This window comes from Lepidochelys kempii, chromosome 9 (assembly GCF_965140265.1).
Source record: "Lepidochelys kempii isolate rLepKem1 chromosome 9, rLepKem1.hap2, whole genome shotgun sequence".
NCBI classification, from domain to species: Eukaryota; Metazoa; Chordata; order Testudines; family Cheloniidae; genus Lepidochelys; species Lepidochelys kempii.
Genome location: NC_133264.1, coordinates 50083476 through 50107997, shown reverse-complemented (window position 1 = coordinate 50107997; position 24522 = coordinate 50083476). Strand labels below are relative to the sequence as shown.

Here is a 24522-nt window from a genome sequence, read left to right as displayed (position 1 = left end):
GGAGAGGAGCCCGTGGCCGGCTGGCAGGCAAGCCAAGAGAAGCAAGGGGTGGGGGGAGCCAGCGGGGTCTCGGGGTGCAGAGCAAGTGGATCAGGCTGGGGCCCCTTCTGAGCATAGGCCTGGCGCTATGGCGCCATTGTAAACCCGAGACTGCCTGGGCACGGGGGCCGCGCTCCCGGTGGGAGCCTGGTCGCTCGGCGAGGCGCTGTCTCTTTAAATCCTTCCCTCACTCAGCCTCCCCCTTAGGACGCTTTTTTTATGAATGAAAAACGTCCTTGCAATCATTATGCAAATTAGGCTGCGCCGATTGGCTGGCACTCCCCAGAGAATAAATTATGTACATTAGTGCTGGGTGAAGGCGGGCGCAGAACGTGCTGCTGGGCCACTGAGACCAATCAGAATGGCAGGCGCCGTAGCGACACGCACCATTGGGCGGTGAAAAGGGTAAACAAGCAGTGATTGACGACTCCTGGAGGGGCTGTGGGCCAATGGGGACGGAGGGGTGGGCTCGGGGGGCCGCTTGGGCTCTGGCAGCCCAAAGACTCCGGCTCCAGGTGACTCCGCGGCGGCTGCGAGGGGCTACGGGACACGGTGAGCGCGGGTCGGGGGGAGGGGGCTGCGCGGCCGTGGGGCGCACGGGGCTCGGGCTGGCGCAAGAGGTGGAGGGCGCGCGGGTATGGGGGCGCACAGGGCTTGGGAGGAGCGAGGGGGATTGGGGTGCAGGCGAGGGGCACGCGGGGCTTAGGGGGGCGCAGGTGGGGATTGGGGGTGCCGGAGGAGGGGCGCGGGAATGAGGTGCCCATGCAGGCGAGGGGCGCCAGGGGTTTGGGGGACCAAGGGGTGGGAAGTGCAGGCGGGGGCGCGCGGGGTGTGGGGGTGCAGGCGGGGAGCTTGGGGGTGCAGGCGGTTGGAGCTGGGGGTACCTAGCGTCCGAGACATCCGTTTGGGGGTGCCAGGGGTATGCATGTTTGGGGTACAGGAGGGTGCGCAGGCGGGGTTAGTGTCCCCGTGCAGGTGGCGGATGTGAGGTTCATGGGGTGTAGGGGGTGGGCAGGCTTTGAGGTGCACAGGATGTGGGGGGCGGGAGCAGGTGGCTGGGGCTGAAGTGTAGGGGCGCGCGGCAGCCTGCTCTAGCTGGGGGCTGCCGGACGGAATGGCTAAGCTTGGCCGCGGCTGCTCGGAGGGCAGCCTCGTTGCCCCGTCCCCATGCGAATATGGGCGATTTGTGAGTGGAGCATTGAGTTCCCCTCAAACTGCGGGGGTGGGGGCTGAGTGTCTCTCCCAGGGCTGTGGGGGCGGGGGGGCGCATCTGAAGGAGTTTCATGAATGGGGAAAGCTGGGAAGTGTGTGCCTTGTTTTGTGAATGGGGCCCTGCGCTGGGGATCCAGTTACACTCTACCTGCTGCTGTTCCCTCTTCCATTCATAAAGCTAAAGCCAGATTTGTGTTGTGGGGGAGGGGATGCTAATTTTATTGTTTGACTGTGTTAAAGCTTTCCTGGGGGCACAGGGAAAGGAACAGGCGAGGAAGTGGCTTAACTACAGGCCCAGTTAAATACACGAGGTCTAGAGCCCTCTAAAAATGCTGCAGTTATTGAAAAACTGGACCCAACCACTACTTGGGAAGGATTTCTGGACTCAAGGCGTCTCCTTTGCATTCTTTCATGCACTGCTGAGTGTTGGAGCAGGACTCTGATATTTTAAGAGCAGGCTTTAGTCTGTAACACACAATACTGCTTGGATAGGGAAGCTGGAAAGGTCCCTCCCCTCCTAGGTGTTATGAAACTTGTGGTGTGCATTTTTCCTCTTCATGCTAAATATTTAAATACTAAATTCCTCATCTCTGTTTATGGAGAGGGGAAGGGGAAGGCTTATATGCCCTTGGATGCTTTTTAAAAAATCTACCGCAAATGTAGCGGCACAACAGTCCTGCACTCCATTGCACACCAAAACTACTCAATGTTTTCAAAAAGCAATGCAGTGAAAGTTGCTCTTTGATTAATTTACAACAGTCTGGCTTCTGGAATGGGAAGAGTTGCATCAATAGCGTGAGGGAGTAGTGATTTTCCACTTCATGTAGACTTCAGTGTCAACTAAACATATTGGAAACGTTTTCTTTTTGTTACCGGGTGTTTAACTTCTCAAACATATGAGGGGCTTGGGAAGCCAAATGCTTTTCTTAAAACAATGATTTTCATTATTTTAAAATGGCCCATAGAGAAGTATTCTCCCTCTTTCTCTGACAGTACCCAGAAGAGTTAAACTTTGTTTTCTGTTTTCTTTTGATAGATTAGCTCTTTCGTATTTGTTAAGTAAACTGGGACTTACTTTCCATGGACTTGTTGCTATTTATAGCTATCTTTTAGCCATGTAGAGAGAAAATATTTGTACTCTGGGCAATTTGATCTCTCCCTTGTAATCCACGCCTTTGCCCATATGCTTGCTTTTAAGCGGTCATAATCAATCATTAGTGATGTCACAGCAGTTTCCATAGTAACTCTGTGACATCACAAACTAAAGGTTATGACCTCTCTGTTCAAGCAAGAAGTTAGGTAATAGAGGAGAAACTTGTGACTGAAGATGATCAATCATAGCAAGTTAATTGGCAAGGGGAGAAAATATCAGAGAGTAAATGGATTAGTCTTTAAACATAGCATGTTTGTTGTGTGTTAATTGAGCCCAGCAGTTAATCCTTAAAGCTCGCAGGCAGTGTTCTTTCCATACCATTAGAGAAGGGGAAGTCTGTTCAGGCTTAAAGGCAGGTCTTGATGCTTTGCGTCTTTTTTTTGTTCCTTAGCGTTCAATCTGCCAAAGTAGGAACTTTGAAGAAAACCCTTTTTCTCTGAAATTGGCTTCAATGCTGAAAACATTTAGGGGGATACTAAAGATATTGGAAGCACAATGGATGGCTTTTATGATCAGCAAGTCCCTTTCATGGTCCCAGGGGTAAGTCTTGTTTGTCTCTGTCTCCCAAGCACTTTTTGTTCTTCATCTCTCTTACCTTAAGATTTCTCTTCCTTTGTCTAGCGTGTGCTGTCTCTGGTAAGTTTGTTGTGTCCTTCATGGCAATATGTGGTCTCTCTTTCAGCAGTCTTGCACAGAGGAATGTCGAGGCCGGCCAGTGACTGACAGAAAAAGGAAGTTTTTGGACACAGATCTGGCGCATGATTCTGAAGGTAGTTAAGTCTCCCCCTCTTCATTAAGATTCAGTTTAAGTTGTCACTACTACCTCTTTTCTCCATAAAAGGCGAACCTTTTTGTAACTGTCTTATACAATTCTTTTTCTTCTGTTCCAGAACTATTCCAAGATCTCAGCCAGCTTCAGGAGGCTTGGTTAGCTGAAGGCAAGTCTTCATCTCTGCCCTTTTTCTATATCACATTTTCTAATGCATGTGTATTTGGAGCAACTAAACTATTTTACAACCTCTCCCCCCCCCCCTTTTTTTTTCCAGCCCAAGTTCCTGATGATGAACAGTTTGTTCCGGATTTTCCGTCTGATAACTGTAAGTAACTCCCGTAGCTGCTTGTATGTTTTGCTGTGATTCTCTGATGTGATCAATGTTATGCAATATTCAATGCTGCTTTGAGTTGTTCCCTTATTACCAACAATGTAAAGATAGCTGTTTTCTGCACTAATTCATGTAACTCACTAGGGTTAAGAAGAAGGTAGCATGCAGACTTGCATGGTTTTGGTTCCTCAAGATGAGGTTAGGCTATATTTCCAAGTATTCTGTCTTGACTAGAGAGCTCTGTAAAGATAGTTTATCATCTGTGGGGCTCCCTGGGAACTCAGATCTCGGGATTCTTTCGAACACCCGCGGATTGATTGTCCATAATAAAATAGCTTTTAAAATCAATTTGATCGGAACACATGTGCGGTGCTACTTGGGTAGCTAACATCTCTCTGTGATGGCCTTGGAGCTTTTCTAGTTGTAGCCTAGTGAGGCTGTCAAGGGCGAAGCTGACTGGTGAAACTTGAGCTGTGCTGAGCAGCATCAGGGAGCATTAGTCACTGGCAAGCAGGCATGTTTAAAAGAAGATTGATGAAAATGCAGTCCCTTGTGAATTGCATCAGAGAGAGAATTGTTCCTTAGTCACAGTGATGATAGAAAACACCTGAGCCAGTTAGAGCTCCTATTTCCCCCCTTTATATGCAGCAAGCTGCTTGTGTCTGTATGTTCTCCCTGTGTGTATTTTGGACTGACCATACTGGCATTAGAGGCTAAATAAAAGCAGGACGTTCTTGGATTGTTAACTACAAACATAAATACCAGCTTGGTCTTTATTAATAGGCCTTTGTACTAAGTCATACTGCTACAGAACGTAGAGGAAATCAAATTTAGCCTGCAGTGGAACAGATTCTTTGCTGAAACTTTGTCACAGCATGCAGCAGAGTATCTCATGCTACAGTAAATGCATGTTAATTATTGCTCTTTGATTGCTTCTAAGCGAGTGGGATGTTTGCCATGAAACTGCTCCAGACAACCAACATTTTTTACTTTCTCTCTCTGCCTGGAGATAAAAGGCAGGCCTGGAGTCAGAAACACAGGTCTGTGTTGACATTCTAGCCCAGCCCTTCCAGTTCTTGCCTGGAGCAGTATAAACTGCAGTGTGTGTGGGAGGGTGACTCTTTTGGCAGAGGTTCTTTCAAGTGCCTTTCCGCGGCCTTATTTCTGTGTAACCTGAGAAGTTTAGAGAGCCAAGATGACCACCCCTGGTCGCTGGGGTTTTCGGAGTGAGCCGAGAGACCTAAGCTTTCGGGTTGAAGAGGCTTGTCTGTGTCTTGGGTGATTAAAATGTTTCCTGCCTCTGCCGAAGATAACTTAACTGAAACAAGTGGCGTAAAGAGGAGTTTGTGTTGAAATGTGGCTGTCCAGGTAACTCCAAATCGACATCTTGGCTTTATGGCGTAGCAGCACTAAAAGGATTTGTATAATGTTTCTTAGGCTAAGGCAGTTCATCCTCCTGCCCTTGAAACCTAGAGCACCTGATGCAAAGGGTAGAGGAGGAAGAAGTGGTGGAAGGCAGGGGGCTACACTATGTGCTCTCCACAGTCTGTCTCCCTGTGCCTGCGTGCTCAGAGCAGCATGCTGCGTTGGTGCCTAAACTTGAATTGAGGTGAGAGGTTTGGAGAAACTATGTAACTGCCTCCCACCTCCTTAAGAAGAGTCCTGCAAGCAGCACTCTGGGCAACCGGCAGGACCTGAGCCCACATTGGGGTTCTGCCAGGCTTTCTGTGGCCTGATGGGGAGGAGAAAATGGTGGGAGGGGGGCATAAAACCTGCAGAGGAAGCAGTGAGTTGGGGGTGTGCTATCACACTGTCGGCAAGGCTGGTAGCAGCCAGTGCTGGCTTGTTGGCTTTCTTCTCTCCTCTCCCTCCCCCCACCTGCTAGATGGGAGGGAGAAAACTGAACTCTCCCCTAAGGGGGCTGGCTGGGAATCCGAACAGACTTGCACTTGCGACAAAAGGCTGTTTTGGGGCTAAAACCTCAGTAGCTTGCTTTTTTTATATATATATATATATATATATATATATATATATATATATATATATATATATATATCTATCCCTATCCCTATCCCTATCCCTCACCGGCCTGTAAAGAGGGCTACAAATATTACATATTGTAAAAACTCATGGTGGGGTCTGGACTGCACCCGTGTGCAGTGTCTTCTGGGCAGGATGGTAGTCTTGCACTCCAGTAGCTTTCCTTTTATAAGCTGAATGGTCCAGAAGTACTAAGGGGAGCATAAAGAGCACTTGGATTTCAGTGCCTAGTAATGTCTGTGGATGCAGACTGCTGCAAGAACACCGAAGTCCATGTTTCCTATTGCACATGCAGTCTTGGCATTGAACCCAGCTGCTGCACGATTTAAAGGGACACTGTCAACACAAATGACGGATTTGTCCTTATTTGCTATTGTTGAGATTGGGTGGGGGGCCTTAGGGGATTTGACTGTGCTTTGTGTGTAGTCAGTTTTGCTTCATCCTGCTGTTATGCAATAACATGACATAATACTCTCTCAAACCACTGTCAGTAGAACTGACAAACCGCATCACAAAAATGCTGGGTGTCTTTTCCGGCCCCACAAATGCCTCTCTGGAGGACAAAGTGTGCCCATGGTGACCCACCCTGTACGTAGTTCTGTGGCAAACGTTCTGTCTGACATTCTCAGGGCTGGGTAAAGTCAGTCCCATCAGTCGCACCTTGCCAAAAGTTTGACAATGCAGAGAAGGCTTTGGGAAGAAAAGTGACTACCAGTTTTTGCTGTTAATTTCACAGTAACCAAGATCATCTCATCAAACCTGTTCCTCTGAAGATTTTCTATAAGGTCATGCTTAAGAGCAAACTGGAGTTTTACAATCTTCTGAGTGAAAGGGTCACTGTATCATGTGTTGTATCTAGGCTTGGAAGGATTTTGCTTTTTAATTGGCAAATGTTGGTACACCTTGATTTTTCCACCAAACACACAAGTGGACAAATATGTCCACTGATGATGATGATGATCAAAATTTACCAAGTGGCAAAGTAAGAAAAATGCTACTTGAGAACAGTAGTGTTCTTTCAGGGTATTGACTTTTTATATTTTGACAGGTGACGTGAACAGTTTGCATTTTAACAGTTATGAAACTTTGACTTTTTGAATCTGTCTACTGTCATTAAATAATTAGTCCGACCCCCACCGTAACTTCCTACAGCTGCAAACCTTTAATAAAAAAAAAAAAAAGCTTAAAACCTATCATTTTGCAGAACTTTGAAAATTTAAAGCAAAATATTGGGAAAAAATGCTAGTCTCTGAAATAAATAAATAATCAAAAATGGAATTCTGCCAAGCCTAGTTGTATCCTCTTATAATGTAGAGGAGAAATGATCCCATGGAGAGCAGGGGATCAAGGGAGCCATGGACCTAAAATTCCCTTCAGTCTCCAGCATCAAAGGCTGAATTCTTGAAGTCTTTTCACTGAGACCCTTTCCCAGTTGTAGCTGTAACATTCATCTCCCAGAAGTGGCTGGGGGGGGATGTGCACAGAGCCAGGAGTTCCAGTGCGTGGTTGGAACAAAGGCTAGAGAGATGGGACTCCTCTGTGACCTCTGGCTACTCATACCCATTCGACAGGTGGTTAGTCTGAGGCAGGCAAGTATTTTAAGGTCCTATTCCTGCTGTGAGCTCTCTAATTGCTACCTTCATTGATGCTCCACAGGGATCTGCTGCCGCAGGATCAGCGCCATGCTGTCTAACAGGCTGTTACGTTTATGGTGTTCTTTTAAGCATCGGAGTTTGTTGTAAGCAAGCTTCTCCCTCGGGCCCCAGTAACACCTTAAGTCATTAAAGCAAATAAAGTCAGATTGCTTTCGTTTCAGAGGAGAGATGGTTTTGTGGTTAAAACCAAGAAAGCCAGGAGGCTGGTGTTCTGTTGCATGCTGTGCTGTATGACCCCCATAGGCATGTCCCTGAATGGCAGCGCCCTGAGGATTAAATAAAGGCTGAACAGGCACAGAGCAGGGGAAATGCGCGAATAAAACAAGCGAGCACCATGGTGCTGGACACTCCACAAATGCCCAAGTCTCGTGCTGTTTACTTGCGTTTCTCTCAGCCTGGACAGCTGAAATCGGTAGAGTCAGCCAGTCCTATTGTACGGTGGTCACTGGTTTAATATATTGGTTGCAAACATGGCAAGGAAGGTTCACTTGTTTCTACAGAACCTAGATCTGGGCACATACTGGAGTCAACAGCATCCCTTCGAAGTCAGTACCTGGTTGAAAGGGGTTAGGCAAGTGGAGGAGAGTAGAAGGATTTGAATCCGAAGGTATCCTTGAACTTACTTATGAATGGCTCCTGGTCTGTTTTGTTTGCACAGGAGAATGCCTGTTCCTTCTTTCTCCCCGCTCTGGAGAGTCAGTAAAGTGGAGAAAATAAAAGCCCTAGGTTGACATGAAACTGAGCTATCCTGAAGGCTTCAATTAGAGCTTGAAAAGTGGTGTTCTCTCTCCTCCCCCTCCCCCGCGCCCCTCTCGACTCCTCAAAGAGACAAGATGGGATCAGCTCTAGGGATTGGGTTGGGATTCTTGCCCTGAATCTCTTATAGCCTTTATTTTAAGGCCAGAAGAGGTCCCTAAGATCTAGCCCCAGGGTTCATAACTTGGGGATTGTGAGTAGTCCTGGGGTGTTGCTGCCACTCACCCTTTCTTTATGGGGCCCAAACCTTTTCTCCACGTGCGGAAAAGGTTGAGAGCCTCTGATCTAGTTGGACCTCCTGCAGAGACCAACGCAGGACATAGTTGGCAGACATCTGCTTTTTTTCCTTTCCAACTGCAAATCAAATTCTTATCCGCTCAAGAATACTAGTGCACTGTGGTGAGCTAAGTGAGGGGCGATGGGGTCGGATGCCAGAATCTATTTTTCTTTTTTTCTAAAATAACCTAAACTTAGCCTTGTGGAAAGATGCTGAAACTAGGTCTCTCTAACACCGAGTATACAGGCAGGGAACGTGAGTTTGATGGGTCACGTGGGGTAAAGTGGTGTTTTCTGGTCTGACTCAGAAAAAGCACCATCAGGCTGACGGTGTGAAATGTAATAAAATGCTGTAGTGAAAGCCAGGCTGGGCAGACAGGTAGGTTCCCTTCACTGGTGGGGGGGGCAGAGGGTCCGTCCTAGGCTAATGTGTTGGTGCTGCCCCCAGGAAAGAGCAGAACTTGGAAGCGGAAGATCGCTTACCTGGCCAGTTCAAACATGGCACAGCTCTTGTGGGGTCCATTCTGCCAGTACGACATTCGTGGGTGCATCCCCATAATGGTATGGGGAGATGCGTTTTCTAACCTTCTCTATAGTTAGACTAGTCACTGGCTTTTGCAGCTTCTAATAACAGTGGAGAGCAGTAGAATTGAGAGGTTGAAAGCCTGTTCGCATGCGTGTGCCCGCTCCGCATCAGGGAAGCGGTGCTGATGCCGATAATGGACTATGATCACTTTTGTTGTTAGCTCACTGATTGTTCTCTTACTGGGGCCCAGCCTGCTGCTGCATAGGGGGAGTGAAGCACAAGTTGGTGTGACATGACCTGGCCGGCGCTGTGGCAGAAATGCGCCTCATTCCAAGGCTAGCCATGGGGGTGTCATGGGTCCAGCTCTAATGCAGCCCAGGAGAGACGGTCAGAATAAGCGCTCCCCTGCCATGTGCCTCAATCCCCCAAAAGCAGCTGCTGAAGGTTTTTTTCCACCTCTGATACATGGAGGGACCTCTGCAGTTCATGCTCCTCTCCCCATACCCTGGAACCTCAAAAATGCATCTAGGCTCTGCTGGCCATGAGCATGCTGAGTCCCTTGTGAGGATCAGCAGTTCTCTAAGTTGATTGCAGCTCCCCAAAGCAAAGCAGGGCTGCTGAGGTGTGGCGGGGCAGATCTTCTCCCCTCCCAGTGAATAGGAGAAATGGGGGGGGGGTCCCAGAGTGGGCCACTGCCCAAGTCAGCCGGGGAAATCTCGCCCAGACTTGGCACCCAGCAGTTCTGTTTTGAACAAAGGAGCCCAAGTTTAACTTCTTGCCTCCTCCTTTGGCCGAAAGGCATTTCCGGCCCTCGCCTCAAGCTGAGTTGCGCAATCATGCTGGTTTGGAGCGAACGCTGCGAGAAGCCAAGTTCCCCAGTGCAGTGCAGGCCATTCCTGCAGTGTTTGAATTCCTTATGTAAACGTTGCGCACAGCGCAGGCTTCTCTGTGTGGACAGCTGGTCTCTGTTATGATCTTAAGTGTCGTTTCCCTTTTCTTGAATGGTAGCGCTGAGCGGGAGGGATTGTTTTTTGGTCTCTGAATGAATGGAGCGTTCCAAATTGGTTGTGAATGGAGGGCGGTGCCCGCTTGCAGACTTTTTCAATGAATAACCAGGCCCCATTGTGCTGCTGGCGGAAAAACAACCCGCTCAAACAACACAGAGGCTGTTGGAGAGAAACATGCCTGTGATTGACAGCTGGAGCACCTCCAAAATACGTTTCCTTTTGCTTTCCCTGCTGCTCAGCAAGGCCAGGCTTAATGGGTGTGATAGTCTTTCTCCCCAAGGGAGGGAATTAACACTAGACATGCTGAAGGGCTGCCACTTAATGAGAGAGAGGGGCCCCAGTAAATCTACCATGCATTGCTGAATGCCTCTGCTTTCACTAAAGCAAGGATTGATCAGGAGAGTAGTTACTCTTCCCTGCCCCAGCGAATGGCACAGTTGTGGGTGCCCGTCCCTGCATGTCTGCTGAAGGAGAAGGAACGGCCAATGGAAGGCAAGGTCTACACGCCGTAAAGGATTCTGCGGCACCCTCCCATCTTGGGCAATTTTTTAATTTTTTTAAAATCTAGTGATGACCAACTTAATTAGCTGAGCCTGGAGCCAAGCTGCCTCCTCTCCATTCCTTATTGGAGAGAGAACTGCAGAGTGACTTAGCTATGAAGCCTCTCTCAGGATTTCTCTGAGGCCCATAGTACCAGCTGAGCAATTGGGGGGGGGGGGGAGGCGTTCCATGCTGGGAGCATTAGCCCTGGGTGCACTTGGGGAGCAGCTAACTAGCCAGGAAGGCTGGGAGCACTTAGTTCAGGGCTGGTCTCTCGGAGTATATGGGGGAATGTATTGAGACTGCGTAGAGCTAATACTCCACTTCTGATTGAACAATACAGCCAGGCTTAGTCACTACTGGGTAAAGAACTCTGACATCCTCCCTTGCCTAGAGTGGCTGCTTTTAGAAATTAATTAGGTTAAGCATTTATTAGTTGGTTTAAAAAATTATATATAGTGAACAGACTTCGTGAGTATGTCAGAGGCAGCCTGAACTGGGAGTGATCTGGTTTAGGTTTTAAAGGGACACTGTCCTTTGAACTACTCAAGGGCGTGGAATTTTTGTATTCCACCTTAATCTGACTAACGTCGCTTTTAGTATTTCTGTAAACTCATCTGCAAGTTCAAACGGCCAGCAGGGTGGGCATTTGAATTTGTCTCACGACTGTGTTACTGCTGAGTTATGTGTGCCTCCAGGCTCTTTGACCCACAGGGCCCTCTCCCAAAGGAGCAGTAATTAACGTGAGGCTGTAATTATTGGCTTCATACAGTAATGAACGCTGCCTAATTTCTCATGCATTTAACCCTCCTTGTGCTGCCTCTCTTCCCCAACCATCCAAACTGCTCCATTCCACACCCCAGAATTCAATACCCAGCCCAGCATCTTCCAGCTGCCCCAGTGCTAAACCAGCCAGGGACAGCTTTGGCTGGGGTGTGGGGACAGCTCTGCTTCTGCAGGGGAGTGGACAGGGCTGGCCTGTGTCCCCCACCAGCAGGATCCTTGGGGTCCTGTTATGCAGGAGCTATTAAGCCTTGGCTGTGATGATCTCTTCAGCCTTCTCCCTTTCCATGGGGAGAGAGGTGGGACTTTTGCAGGTTGCTTTCTTTTGGCCAGTGGCGATAGCTCCGTGAAGAAGGTGGAGACTGTTTAGGTGCACGCTGGCATCGCACTGCAATTCTAGCTGTCTAACTTGGAGCTGGTTTCAGTAAGGAGAAAGGGGATACTGCATTCTGGCTACTAGCTTTTGAAGTAAGAAGATCAAAGCCGAGTTACTGAATTAGATGAAACCCTCCCCCCACCCAGCAGACCATACCCCAACCAAAAAGAGAGTATATAGAGCAGCTGACAAACTTCAGCTTCAAAGTACAGTGGGGAGGAAAAATCCTGTAAAAGTAACTGGATTAGTCCCAACTTTTTGTGCCACTTCTCTGGCTACAAGAGCTGGAACAGAATGAGGAGCGTCTTGACCCGCAGAGAAGATGCTAGCCTGCCGATAGTGTTTCTTCTGGCTCCTACTATAGAGGCAACATCTCTAAAATATCTAACAGAAGATATAACTACTGAGAATAAACCAGATTTCACATAATAGAATCACAGAAAATTAGGGTTGGAAGGGACCTCAGGAGGTCATCTAGTCCAATCCCCTGCTCAAAGTAGGACCAACCCCAACTAAATCACCCCAGCCAGGGCTTTGTCAAGCTAGGCCTTAAAAACCTCTAAGGATGGAGATTCCACCACCTCCCTACGTAACCCATTCCAGTGCTTCACCACCCTCCTAGTGAAATAGTTTTTCCTAATATCCAACCTAGACTTCCCCCACTGCAACTTGAGACCACTGCTCCTTGTTCTGTCATCTGCCACCACTGAGAACAGCGAAGCTCCATCCTCTTCGGAACCCCTCTTCAGGTAGTTGAAGGCTGCTATCAAATGGGCACTAACTTCTCCGCTGAGCTATCTGAAACCAAGCTGTGAGTGGTTCCTGACCCTGCTTGACAGCTGGCTCCCCAACCGCCAGGGTGAGCCTGCACGTGGCTGGGTCTGCCTCACTGGATCTTCAGAGCCACAGCCCTGTTAAGCCTGATCAATGCTAAAATAGCTGCAACTTCAGCAAACAAGAAAGGTTAAATATATGGGGCCGCCCGTCTGCAAAACCCCAAGGTGCCGTTCTGTTGAGCCTTGTGGAAGCAGGTTCCAAAACCAGATGACTCCAAAGGCTTTGATAATCCATAATCTGAAACTTTATATTCCTGGGATTTCTACAGCCATGGACTCTGCCTTCTGATTTGTGCTCTGTAGCAAACCACTGCCTCCAGGCCAGTGGTGTCGGAAGGGAGAGCAGATTGACTAGCACGCTGCCGGAGGGCAGGGAGTGCTCCAGAGACCAGACCTCCACTGTCAATGCCTGATCAGGGGAATTCCCTCTCCCATGAGCTCAGCGGTCATTGTAATGATGTAGCAAAACCCAGGGGACCTCACTGAATCAGATGGGAGCCACCCGTGTCTGTGCTGCGTCAAAACTTGTAGTTGCCCCAAGTTTTGAGCAGGTCAGTCCTTGTAAAACACGTGGGTCCTTCTTGCTTTTTTATCTTTACGGCTTCCAAAGTATTTGTCCATGATCGCAGAAGGGGCCAATCTGCTGGTGGGTTTGCTTGTGTGCTTTCCCTATGGAAGGCTTCTGGGAATATGTGTGTGCACCGTTCACTCGTGGAGGAAAAGCTTCCTTACCGTAAAATCTCCTCAAGAAGCTGGGCTCTCCAGCCAGCTCTTGGGAGGAGGTGTGTGTTTGGGGGTTGTACTCCAGGCAAAGCTGCCCATTGAGAAGTGTTGCCATATTCTTGACCTCAGGAGTCAAGGGGTGAGTTCAGGGGTGAGTCTTCCTGTTCTCTCTCAGGAGTAGGATGGCATCTTTCTGTGTTGCTCTGAGGATAGGTGCCGACTCCCTGGGTGCTCTGGGGCTGGAGCACCCACAGGGAAAAATTAGTGGGTGCTCTGTACCCACCAGCAGCCAAGCTCCCTGCCCCACCTCGCCTCTGCCTCCTCCCCTGAGTGTGCCACGTCCCCACTCCTCCGCCTACCTCCCAGCACTTGCTGCCACCAAACAGCAAGGGAGGAGGGGGAATGTGGTGTGCTCAGGGGAGGAGGCGGGGCCGGGGTGTGGATTTGGGGAAGGAGTCGGAATAGGGACAGGGAGGGGGTGGAGTTGGGGTGGGGACTTTGGGGAAGGGGTTGGAATGGGGGCGGGAGCAGGGGCAGGGATGGAGTCAGGGCAGGGCAGGGCCGGGGACAGGGGGTTCGAGCACCCACCAGCACCAGTAGAAGTCAGTGCCTATTGCTTTGAGGGCTTTGAATCCAAATTAAGGACTGGCAACAAACACTCAATTCCCATCTGGACAGTAAGGCCGAGTGGTTGAGAGCCAGCTAGAGGGGGATTCTCAGTGAAGTTGCTCTTCATAGAGCAGATCTGTCTAAATGGCTTTATGGTCACTTTACTGCAAGCAACTCTTCATAGTCGTTTCTTGACTGCCCTGATACCGTTCCCAAACATAGAGGTGAGACCCTGTAAAGTGAACCTTCGCTGCTTTGTGCACTGGGAATCCCACCCACAGTGGTGGCATCTCTCGACTGAGAAGTGGGGAGTACTCTAGGAATGGGGGCTTGGATTATGATGTCTGACCAACTGTAACAGTATATTTACCTGATTGTTGAACAGCTGGGTGGACAAACAACCCAGGTGCGCGCTGAGGCATTAGTTCTGTAGTTTTGGTTCTGCTAATCTGCAAACATCGTGTCTTTCAGTGGGTCTTGTTCGCTTGCAGGTTAGCAGGTTTCTGCTGTGTCCATGCAGTTATGGACCTGCGCTGCACTTCGTCTGTGCGCTGGCTCCCTGCTGTGTCTCGGGAGCATTGTCCTTTATAACTAAACAGACATTTCATGTAGCCTCTGAGGTGTATTGTAAACTGACAAGCTTACTGTCAATCATGTCAACAGGCCCTCTTTAAAGGCACTCCTACAGTGAGCTCTCAGGCCCATCCCCCTCAGCACAGTCACCAGGCCCATGTTTTGCCCTTCCAGGGTCTGTCTGTGCTGCACACTTAGCCTGGGTCCATGGGACCCGGGCGTATGTACTAAGGGTTTCCAAGCCAGTTGTTGAGCATTCACGCTACATTGCAAGCCTGGGTTTACAGCTGGTGGACCTGGGAGTCTCAGCAGTGCTAAGGTGTCCATACTGCACTACTCAGACCTTCTCACTCGGATCTGCGGCTTGACATGCGTCCACCCTGCAAACTGACAGGGCTTGGACCTGAGTCCCAGCAGCACTTGAGCTCTGATCCCCTTCCCCCGGCAGGGTCCTAGGACCTGGGCCATGAGTGCTTGCTGATCCGCATCAGACTGATTTGTGTGTGGACAGAAGGGGGGCTTGGGCTTAGTGTGTAGTGTAGACATACGCTCAGAGGGCAGGCTCTGCACCGCCTTTCCTTTTTCTTTGTGCTCCTCCCCTGCCCCAGTGATCACTAACTGCCCTTGCTTTGCAAGATGGGAACATGCATTATGCTAAGCACCACCAGACTAATTCTGATGTGGTTATAGCACATCTGAGCCTCTGGCAGGCTGCCATTATGTCTGCTGCTGATCCCCCTCTGCTGCCTTCTCGCTCATAGAAAGAGCCAGCAAACGCCATCATTTGTGTTAAATGGAGCCTGGGGGAGGGGTTGCTCTGTTTTTTAACTCCCTTCCCTACTGGAAAAGGACAGCGCGGCAGGCAAGCACAATCCAGTCACCAACTCCGAAGAGTAGCATGTGATGTTCTACCCCTACCCCAGTTGGGAGCTGTGTTGCAGTTCTCTTCATGCAGTCAGTAGACTCGCCCAAAGGCTGAGCGACCACCCGCTTCTGAAAAAAGAGAAGGAGTACTTGTGGCACCTTAGAGACTAACCAGTTTATTTGAGCATAAGCGTTCGTGAGCTACAGCTCACTTCATCGGATGCATACCATGGAAACTGCAGAAGCTTCTGCAGTATGCATCTGATGAAGTGAGCTGTAGCTCACGAACGCTTATGCTCAAATAAACTGGTTAGTCTCTAAGGTGCCACAAGTACTCCTTTTCTTTTTGCGAATACAGACTAACACGGCTGTTACTCTGTCACCCCCTTCTGCACACTTGCTGGGCAGGAATCCTTGTGTTGATCTTTTCCCTTCTTCCCAGAGCCATGCCAAATATCAGCCGATAGTGGAAGGTGGCTGTCTACACTTAAATTGCAACAGTGACAGTTTTAGTGCTTCAGTGCAGCCACTCCCTACAACCACAGTGGCTATAGTTAAACCACTGCCCCAGAGAGAATTTTTCTGTCAACCTAGCACTATCTGCACCGACGGGGGTGGAGGGTTAATGGGCTTAACTAGTAGCTGGGGATGTGTGGATTTTTCACGCATAGCAGGTTTAGTGTAGACCTGGCCTTAGTCTCTGCATTTTCTGTGCAGGGGCTAAGTTTGACTGACTGACATTTCACCCAGTGAATGGCCCACTTCCTTTTAAAAGACACAGGGAAAATCTCACCCAGCTTTTCATAGCTGCAAAGGCCAGAAGGACTCTTATAACCTAGTCTGAGCTCCTGCATGATACAGGCCAGAGAGCCTCATCCAGTTCCCCCACTACCCACAGGGAAACCTGTTGGATTTTTCCAGCCTGATTCCCCAGCCTGGTTTGTCTCTAGGGCTGGTGGCAGTCCAGTGAAGACAGTCGGGGCCCGTTACTGGAGCAGACAGTCCTGCTGGTGGGGTCAGGCCAGAGCTCTTGTTCCACCATTTCAGTGACACTCTAGCTCCCTGCAGAGCGGGAAAAGTGAAGTCGTTTCCTGTGGCGTGGTGGTCGTGGGGAGCCGCTAAAGAGACCCGCTTGCAGGATTGTCACTGATGTTTCTCAGTGCTGCGGCAATTCTGCTGGTCTCGTATTAAAGAACGATGACCCCTCCCCCCACTCCTAGAGGTCAGTGATACCAGGACGGGGGGAGAGACTGGCTCCCGACTAGATGCACCATGCCGCCCTGTACGGGGAATAAATGCTGCCCTCCCGCTGTTCCAGGTCAGTCTCCTCTGGCCGTGGCTGGTGGGGGGGCTCCTGCCTTGCTTCTGCATTGCTCTCTTGCTCCTTGGGGTGTGGTGCCACGGCACACTTGCTTGCGCTGGGTGAACTGTATGGATTGGGGCTCCAGTTTCTGCACTGAGGTCCTCCAGTCCCTTGCTCAGCGGGTAACCCCCTCCTCCCCACTCATGATGCACAACCAGATCTTGCTTTGCAGCCGGCTTCTTCAGACTGAGCTAGAAGCTTACTTACCTCACAGGGTCCTGCCTTTCCCAGAATCCCTTGCTATCCAACCCACTTTCTGGTGGAAATCAGGAACAGGCTGTGCTGGGCCTGAAGCTTCTCTTAAAGGGCCAGCATCCTATTAAAGTCCCCTCCGCTCTCCTTCCCAAGCTCCTATCTGTAGCTGAAGCAGCACAAGTCCCAGATCACTCTGACAAATGATTTTCCCTTTGCGGGAGACGGATGCAGCCTGTATTCCTACATCCTCCTCCACAGGTGACTGAGAGTCTGTTGGCTGGCCCCTAAGAGTCCAGCTCTGAATGGCACGGCTGTGCTGCCTCCTTGCCAAGAACAGGCTCATCCCCCTCTGCTAGCTTGTGTGTCCCCTCTTGGGGGTCCTGGCCCCCCTGTGTTCCGAGGCAGTGGAAGGCAGATCTGCTTGCAGTTACTAAGTAGAGTTTGGACTGCAATGATGGTGGTGAGGGTCGCTTTCTGTGCAAAAAACAGAGCGTTGATTCTTGGCCCTCCTGTGCCAGACTGTGCTCCATCAGGAAGCTCCTGGCTTTCGAGGATGTGCTTAGGCAATAGGAAGCGGGTGTGGATTTTTATGTCCTTGATAGAACAGATTACAGCCAAGAGGCCTGTCTGCTATCTGAAAGCACTAAGATACCAAGGCCTGCTCCTTTAAAGTATGGGGCCAGCCTCGGTGCCTGGCCAAAACTCCCTACCTCTGCAACTGGGCAATATGCTGTGAACAGTTTCTGCTTGGCTGGCTGGCTGCCCTATAGTCCAGGGGAGGCTGAGTTCCAGTGGTGCAGTAAGCAGGTCATTTGCGAAGGATCCTCTGTGATAAAAGGCAGTGTGTGAATGTAAGCCCTGTCTCCCAAACGGTATGTGGTAATCATACGTTACTGTCATAAAACATTGGCTGAAATTTCAGATTTTAAGCCTAAAGGGGAGTAAAATTAGAGTCTGCTCTTAAAAAGGATTGTGTTGCGCACTAATTAGTGCGTGCAGTTAAGTGTTGGAAGTATCCATCCGTTTCCTTCTCCCGCATGGCTCCACACTCGCTGAAATCCATGCCAGCGGATTGCAGCAATAGTCCCAAGTATGGAGACTGAGAAGCTGTGATGCAAGTTAATCACTTCTTTCCCTCTTCTGATTTTAGTGGTACTTCACGCCCCACCTCCGACAAAGATCAAGCGGGAGCTCCACAGCCCTTCTTCCGAGTTGTCGTCTTGTAGCCGTGACCAGGCTCTCTGTACTAACTATGGAGACAAGTGCCTCTACAACTACTGGTAGGTAGAACTGGGATTCGTCCCCAGGGCCACAGAAGGTGGGGGTGGCATGGGGACTGGGAGGCATGGAAACCAGATGCTGGAGAATCCATCTGAGACAGATGTTATCACCTCTGTGATGCTAATGAAAACCCCTCCAGGCTTAGTGGGAGGGGAGATTTTTAAGCTCACTCACTGAGAGCTAGCTTCTTACTGATTAAATTCCTGAGCTCATGGAAGTGAGGGCAATGCCAAGCTGCACAGAGCATCAGACTTCCTTGTGTTTCCATGAGCACTGTTTACAATTGCTGATTTAACCTGAAAAAACAACCCTAAATACGCAAATGGGCAGGATCAGCTTCCAAGAGATGTTTCTTTAGGGCTCTCGTATGTTAACGTGCACCAAGGCAGTTGTTTAGACATCCAAAGGTCTGCAGCAATCCTGGACAGCGCTGTGCGTGCAGGCTTCTTCAGAATGCTCATTTCTCTGGAAACGAAATCTACACGGCTCTCGAACGCATAGTGCTGTCTAACTGCTAGTGAGCACTAGGTGATGCTCAGCTGTATGTTAACTACTAGTATCGATCAGCAGAGGTTGGTCCATCAAGCAGGTCACAGCTAGCTCCTGCAAAATACACTGAAAACAGGCCTGAAGGAGGCGGGGGGGAAATACGACAAGTTATTCTCTTACTTTTAATGAGTGGAAGCTAAAATTATCTTTGAGGAAAACGTGCGGCAAGTGTTAAAGCAGGTCCCTGTGACGCAGCTTGTCTGTCACTCGTGTGAAGTACAAAGATTCCCTTGGGGCTGCTAGCAGATTGGGCTGCGTTAGCACTGTTGCTGCCTCACAACCAGGAAATGCAAGCAAGTCTGGGCTGTTCTGAGTAGTGGGGTGAAAGCTGCGTGAATGCCGTACTCACTACATCATGGTCCTCTCCATCTTCTGTTCACAGTGCCTATGATAGGAAGCCCCCTGCTGGGTTCAAGCCATTAACCCCACCTGCCACCCCCGTGTCCCCTGTCCAGCAGAGTTCCTCGCTTCCTCACCCTCCACCCACTGCATCAGTGCAGACCTCTGTCCATGTTGCCCCGGCAGGCCCACTGCGGGGGGCTCCCCCGGCGTCTGCCCCGCACGCTCTCCAGGAGCCAAGGCAGCAAACGTTCGCTGTACCCCAGCCACCTCATCAGCCCATGCACATGCCAAAGATGATGCCTGAAAACCAGTATCCAGTGGAGCACAGGTAATGAGCCAGGTTTGCTTTGTCACATGGCGCATGCACGGCAAGAGACCTGGTGTCTTGTGTTCTGAACGTTCTTTCCTCATTGGTTTTGCTCGTTTGACCAGAGGGGAGACACGGGGTCACATGCTTCTCCCCACCCCCACTCTCTTGTTGCTTGGCTTATGCTGAGCATGCTCAGTAACACTGCTGAAGCCTTCTGCCCTCAGTCGCTCTCTCTTCTCCCCCCCCCCCCATCCCCCCTACTATTGGCAGGGATGGGTCATCTCTTGGTCTCACACCATGTGTTGGGGTAAGGAAATGGTTTTCTAGGGGGCATTGCTGTACCTGCAGCATAGTTGCTAACTTTCCTTCTCCAGCCCTGGAACCACAGGGTTATTGTAAGCTGGGGCAGCTGGCTTGTAACAGTACACTTGTCAAGTATATCACCTTTTTCAGTGTTGAACATTAGGCAACTTTCTCCCCTTTTCCCCCTACTGACAGAGAGTGAGCCCGGGGGCTGCCTTGTCCTCCCAAAGAGAAAACAGGGTTACCTCTGACTCCAATTCAACGGCTCACTTCTGGAACGCCTTCCTTTGCCTTCACAGAACACTGGAGAATCCTGTCTCGGGTTTGTCTTCGATCCGTGGCTAGAGGGCTCTTCCGGCAGTTTGCTCCATTGCCTAAATGATCAATGTTAATATTGGAAACTTCCTTTGCTGTAGTTTACACCAATTACTTGGATCTCTGCGGATTTTTCTCTGAGCTCTTTTCTTTTTAAAAGACGCGGGTCAGCAGCCTTGGAGACTGTCTGGGCTCTTCCCAGAAGAGAGACAGTATTAGCCATGATGGCACTGACTGCCCTTCTCCCCCATCCCCTGTAATTTTTCTCAAACTCCTATCTGGCTTTGGGGGGGGGGGGGGAGGACTTCCTCTAGGGATGAGCAGTTTGGTCGGTGTGTCTGCCCGTATTGCTCTTCAGACTGATACTGCAGTAAATGTGCCGCTCAGTACCAGTTGTGGGTTTTGTTGTAGAAGCTAGTCAAACAGCACTTGGACTAGGACCACTAAACTAATTTGACTTAGGAAATGGAGCAGCCAGTTCTTTGGATCACAAAGACCCTGGGTGGGATTTGAACTGATTTTATAGAGGTGATAGGTTCTGTCTGCTATCCTTTCCCACATTGCTTCTGTCTTCACTTACTGATGGTATTAATTGATTCTCCTCTTGAGAACATGCCTTTCATGTATCTGTAGATACTTTGGGTATCTTGACCCCTTGCCCATCTCTTCTCTAGACTGAATACATCCCAGTCTCTTAAGACCAAGGAAAAATTGTTCTCCAAACCTTGCATTGTATTGCTTTCCTCAGAATTCACCAGTTCCTTTAGAACGTTTTTAGTGTGCTGCCCGTACACTAATATAGTACTGACTCAAGATGAGGGCTAATCTGCCTGAGTCAATTCCGATAATTACCTTCAGCTTTTGCCATGTGACTTCTCCCTTCACAGAGCCAAGTAGGTGACTTCTGGTTTTTTTGGTGAATTGTACTGTTTCTGTTCCTGTTCGAAGTTTAATGCACATATGAAAACTCCAGAGCCTGGATTTTCTTTTTTTTTTTTTTTTTTTTAAACGGGCTTGTTGCAACATTTGTCACTTCCTGCAAGAATCTCAGATGCTTTCTTCCTCCTTGAGAACATCCTCTAGTGGAGCCAGCACCCTGCTGCCCTGTTCACACGGCCTTGCCAAAATTCTTGGCTGAACATCCTCCATCCTGGTTCAAGTACCGGATCAGAGTTTTGGGGGTGACGTGCTAAGAATATTTGTGGGTTCTGCAAAACAAGGCAATATTCCCAACATATTTTTTTCCACCTCACCCCAACTTTCCAGCACCGCAGACCACAATGCAAAGCCCCCCTCTGCAGTACCGCTCGCTCATCTGTCGATGTAGTCATTCCCTCCTGTCTGGAAATCACTTGACAGTCACCCTTGCTTGACCTCAGATTATTGTGTTGCTTCTATTGCACTTCTGCAGTTTGTTGGGAGTGTTCTGTGTATTTTAACCATAGCCTCCCAAGTGCTTGTAAACCTTCCCATTGCTGTGTGTCTGACACTGCTCCACATTGTCTCTACTCAGTCCATTGCTAGAGAGCACCGTGACAACCCACTTAGTTCTACCTTTCAGCCTGATGCCGAATTTTATCAGTTACTCTGCTTGACTCTTGCCAAGCTGTGTATCCGTCTTATTCCATCAAAGTCACCCATCTCCAGTTTCCCAGAGAGAGCTAAGTGGAATATATCTGCACACACAAGACCAGCTACAGTGACAAAGATGTGCAAAAAAAGCATCTGGGTTCAACCTAGTTTCAGCAGTTTGTTCACTGTTTGTTCATGTCCTTTTTCTTAAGCTGGTGCTGCCAGAATCTAGGTAGGTAGATTGCTTTAAAAGGCCTAGATGCGCTTTTGCCTAGTTCAGGGGGCAGGAAATCTGTATCCTCATCTGTATTCCTTAGTCTGAGTTAGTTGCGCCATTGATTTATTCCCTCCGAAGTGTCACGGACGTGCATGGTGGAGAATTCTTTAAAGATGGGATCTGCTGAAATAATGGGGGAGAAGAAAGAGGGCGGCTGGTTCACTACAAATGGAGTTAGCCTGTCTGTCAGGTTTCCCTATTTCTGCCTCTGTAAACAGGTGCTTTGTTTTCTGTCTCAGCTGTGGGATCGCACAGAGGAGCAGGCAGGGCGGGCGGGGGCTATAGTCAAATGAAGGTCAGTGCACAAAGTTGGCTATGCTTTATTTTAAGCAGGATGAGATCTGAAATGCTTCCCTAATCTGCACAAGTGGAAACCATAGGAACACAAGTCAACACTGGGCTTCAAAAGCTGAGCCCACCTCCCTGGATATCTCTGCTCTCATCTTTCTCCCCTTGCTTCCCCGCACCCTCTCCAAAAAAGCCCTAGTGAATGGCACTAGCATCTGAGGTCGCCTTGCAGCCCCCAGGGCTGTGAGCTCCAGACAACCTGACAGCAATGCTTGGGCTACTGGCTCGTGCCCGTCCGGAAGTGCCTCTTCCTGCAGAGGCCATACCACCACAGTGCTAGAGTTTCAGGCTGAAAGGTTAGAGGGGCACCCATCGGAAGTGAAGTAATCCAGGCCCGTCAGCTGCAAAGGATCCAGTTACAAAGGTCCCAGGGGCCTTGGTGCTTGGGAAAGGAACTGATTAGAGATAGCCTTTCAAGGTGCTGAGATGTTGAGCAGTGACTTGTGGGATGGGGGCTGGGCTGGGCTCCTGTCCACATCTCTCCCAAGTCACAACACTCAGCCTTTGGAGCATTACAAATAGGGAAGGATGCCTTTCACATCCCAATCTCCTCCCCTGCTGGCGCCAGCTGAGGGTTCCCCGGCATACCCCGCTGCCTGGGTACAGCAAATTGTAACTTGTGCCTGCCGCTGGCACACGCCTGGGCACCTTTCAGTGGCTTCCTTAACCTGAGCGTTAAGGATCCCGGAAGGATGTGCAACAAGGTTCAGCAGCAGGTCACTTGGCTAGAGGTGCCTCAGATAGGCTGTGTTCTGCGAGGGCCCAGGCTGATCTCTGCCACCTTGAGCATCCATGAGAGCTCTGAGGCCCATGCCACGCCAGAGAGTTAAATGCTTAATCCCAGCCCCAGAGGCAGATTAGAGGCCACTTGGCTTTCGCAGGTTGGAATGGATTCAGCGTTATATAATTGCCAGCTCCTCAGTCAAAGCTGTGTGACAGCACAGGAGCAGAACATCCTGGGGCTCTTCTCTCTCTGTCCCCTGCCCATGGGTTCTCCAAGGGGTAAGAACAGGACTCCCTGGTCCCCTTGGAGGCAGGTATTTGTCTCGCACGCCTGCTGTAAGGTCACAGCCAAGTGGGCCCTCGTCTGTGTGAATTTCCTTGATGCAGGTGAGGCCTTGTTTACCAATAGCTGGTAAGCGGGCTCTGGACCAAGGAGCAAGTCGCGATGGCCTGGCCAAGGGGGACTGAACTGACTTGCTCCGAATGCCACACCCACAAAGATGGCAAACGTCCCTGAGAGTCAGGAGAGGGCAGTGATGTGTCATTCCCCCACCACTGTCTGGATGTAGCCTGGATGGAGTGGGACCAATCCAGTCCCGGTCTCTGAGCATTGCTCAGAAACCTCAGTCCGCAGGTCATTAGCCCAGCATTGCAGCTCGGCCTCCATTTCAGAGGGAGAGTGCATTTGACACCTGTGATCTCTAGTTAATGAACATCTTCAGTGGGCGTCCCTGGGCCTTGCCAATGGCAGCTGGCAGTGGGGAAAACAGGGCTAGGTATTCTACTCTTGTCAGGGTAATGGGCGTGGTTTCCCGCAGGGCCGCCTGCTCGGCAGAGCTGGGAATAGATGATTTCGCTGTACAGTAACACCTCTCTTTCTCTCTCTCCCCAAAGGTTTCAGAGACAGCTGTCTGAGCCCTGCCATCCTTTCCCTCCTCCGCCAGGCCTTCCTGGAGACAGTCGCCCCGTCTACCACAGGCAGATGTCAGAGCCTATAGTCCCGGCCGCTCCCCACCCTCCTCAGGGATTCAAACAGGAGTACCATGATCCTCTCTACGAGCACGGTGTCCCGGGCATTCCAGGCCCCCCAAGGCACGGATACCAGTCTCCAATGGGCATTAAGCAGGAGCCCAGGGATTACTGCATTGACTCAGGTTTGTATGGGAGTTGGGTCTCCAGCTCTGGAGACGCTACTGAAAGGTTTAGCCAGGACCCCGCCTTGGTGCCTTTGCTGTAGTGTTCCTCGTGCGCAGGACCCTGGGCTTCAGGAAGGCTGTGGAGCACCCTACTGTGAGGAATAGACCCCACTTGGAACTTGCGGACCTCAGCCAGTGCCTGTAGGGAGTGCGGTGTGTCGGAGAGGAAAGCCGCCCCCTAGGGGGGAGTGCAGGCACTGCAATGCTGGCGGGGGAGCATAAAGAAGTCACTTCCCACGGCTCTGTTGAAGCTGAACAGCATATTAGTTCATGCCCTAAACTGGAGTAGGCGCTGCTATGCCCTCTCAGTCCGCTGGGTGACTTCCAAACACAGCGAGGGACCGATGGGAAAGGGAACAGCAGTGTTTACATACAGCAACCTGTTGGCTTTCTCATGCCAACAAAACGCCTCCAAAGAACCCCTGCTGGCCATAGGTCAGTGCCCAGGTTTTGCCGAGGCCCTGTGGAAGGAAGCACCTTCTGCGCATAACCTAGCACCCCGTGTGCAGGCCGTCTGTGTGGCTGGAGTTCTTCCCCGAATGGTTGGGGCGGGGAGCAGGTTGATGCAGCGAGTTCCAGCTGATTCACACACTCCAGGCTAGAGCCAAGCTGCTATCTCTCCCGATCTCCCAGCCAGCACTGGGGTGCAGCAAAGTGCCACTATATCTGCCACGCTA

At 50.2% G+C, this 24522-nt stretch overlaps 1 protein-coding gene across 4 annotated transcripts in view; it reads left to right on the top strand.

Moving 5' to 3' along the window:
• Positions 1–496: 496 nt before the first annotated feature.
• ETV5 (ETS variant transcription factor 5) overlaps positions 497–24522 on the top strand; it is a 37848-nt gene continuing 13822 nt past the window's right edge. The window contains exons 1-8 of one of the 4 annotated variants that reach the window (XM_073360310.1): positions 497–591; positions 2796–2944; positions 3090–3174; positions 3295–3342; positions 3451–3501; positions 17780–17909; positions 18842–19129; positions 23544–23803. In XM_073360310.1, the coding sequence (XP_073216411.1) occupies positions 2900–2944; positions 3090–3174; positions 3295–3342; positions 3451–3501; positions 17780–17909; positions 18842–19129; positions 23544–23803 (907 nt within the window). In that variant the 5' untranslated portion in view covers positions 497–591; positions 2796–2899. Of the gene's footprint in view, positions 592–1159; positions 1226–2795; positions 2945–3086; positions 3175–3294; positions 3343–3450; positions 3502–17779; positions 17910–18841; positions 19130–23543; positions 23804–24522 lie in introns of those variants that run through there. The other 3 variants (XM_073360308.1, XM_073360309.1, XM_073360311.1) reach the window with 3 other exon arrangements.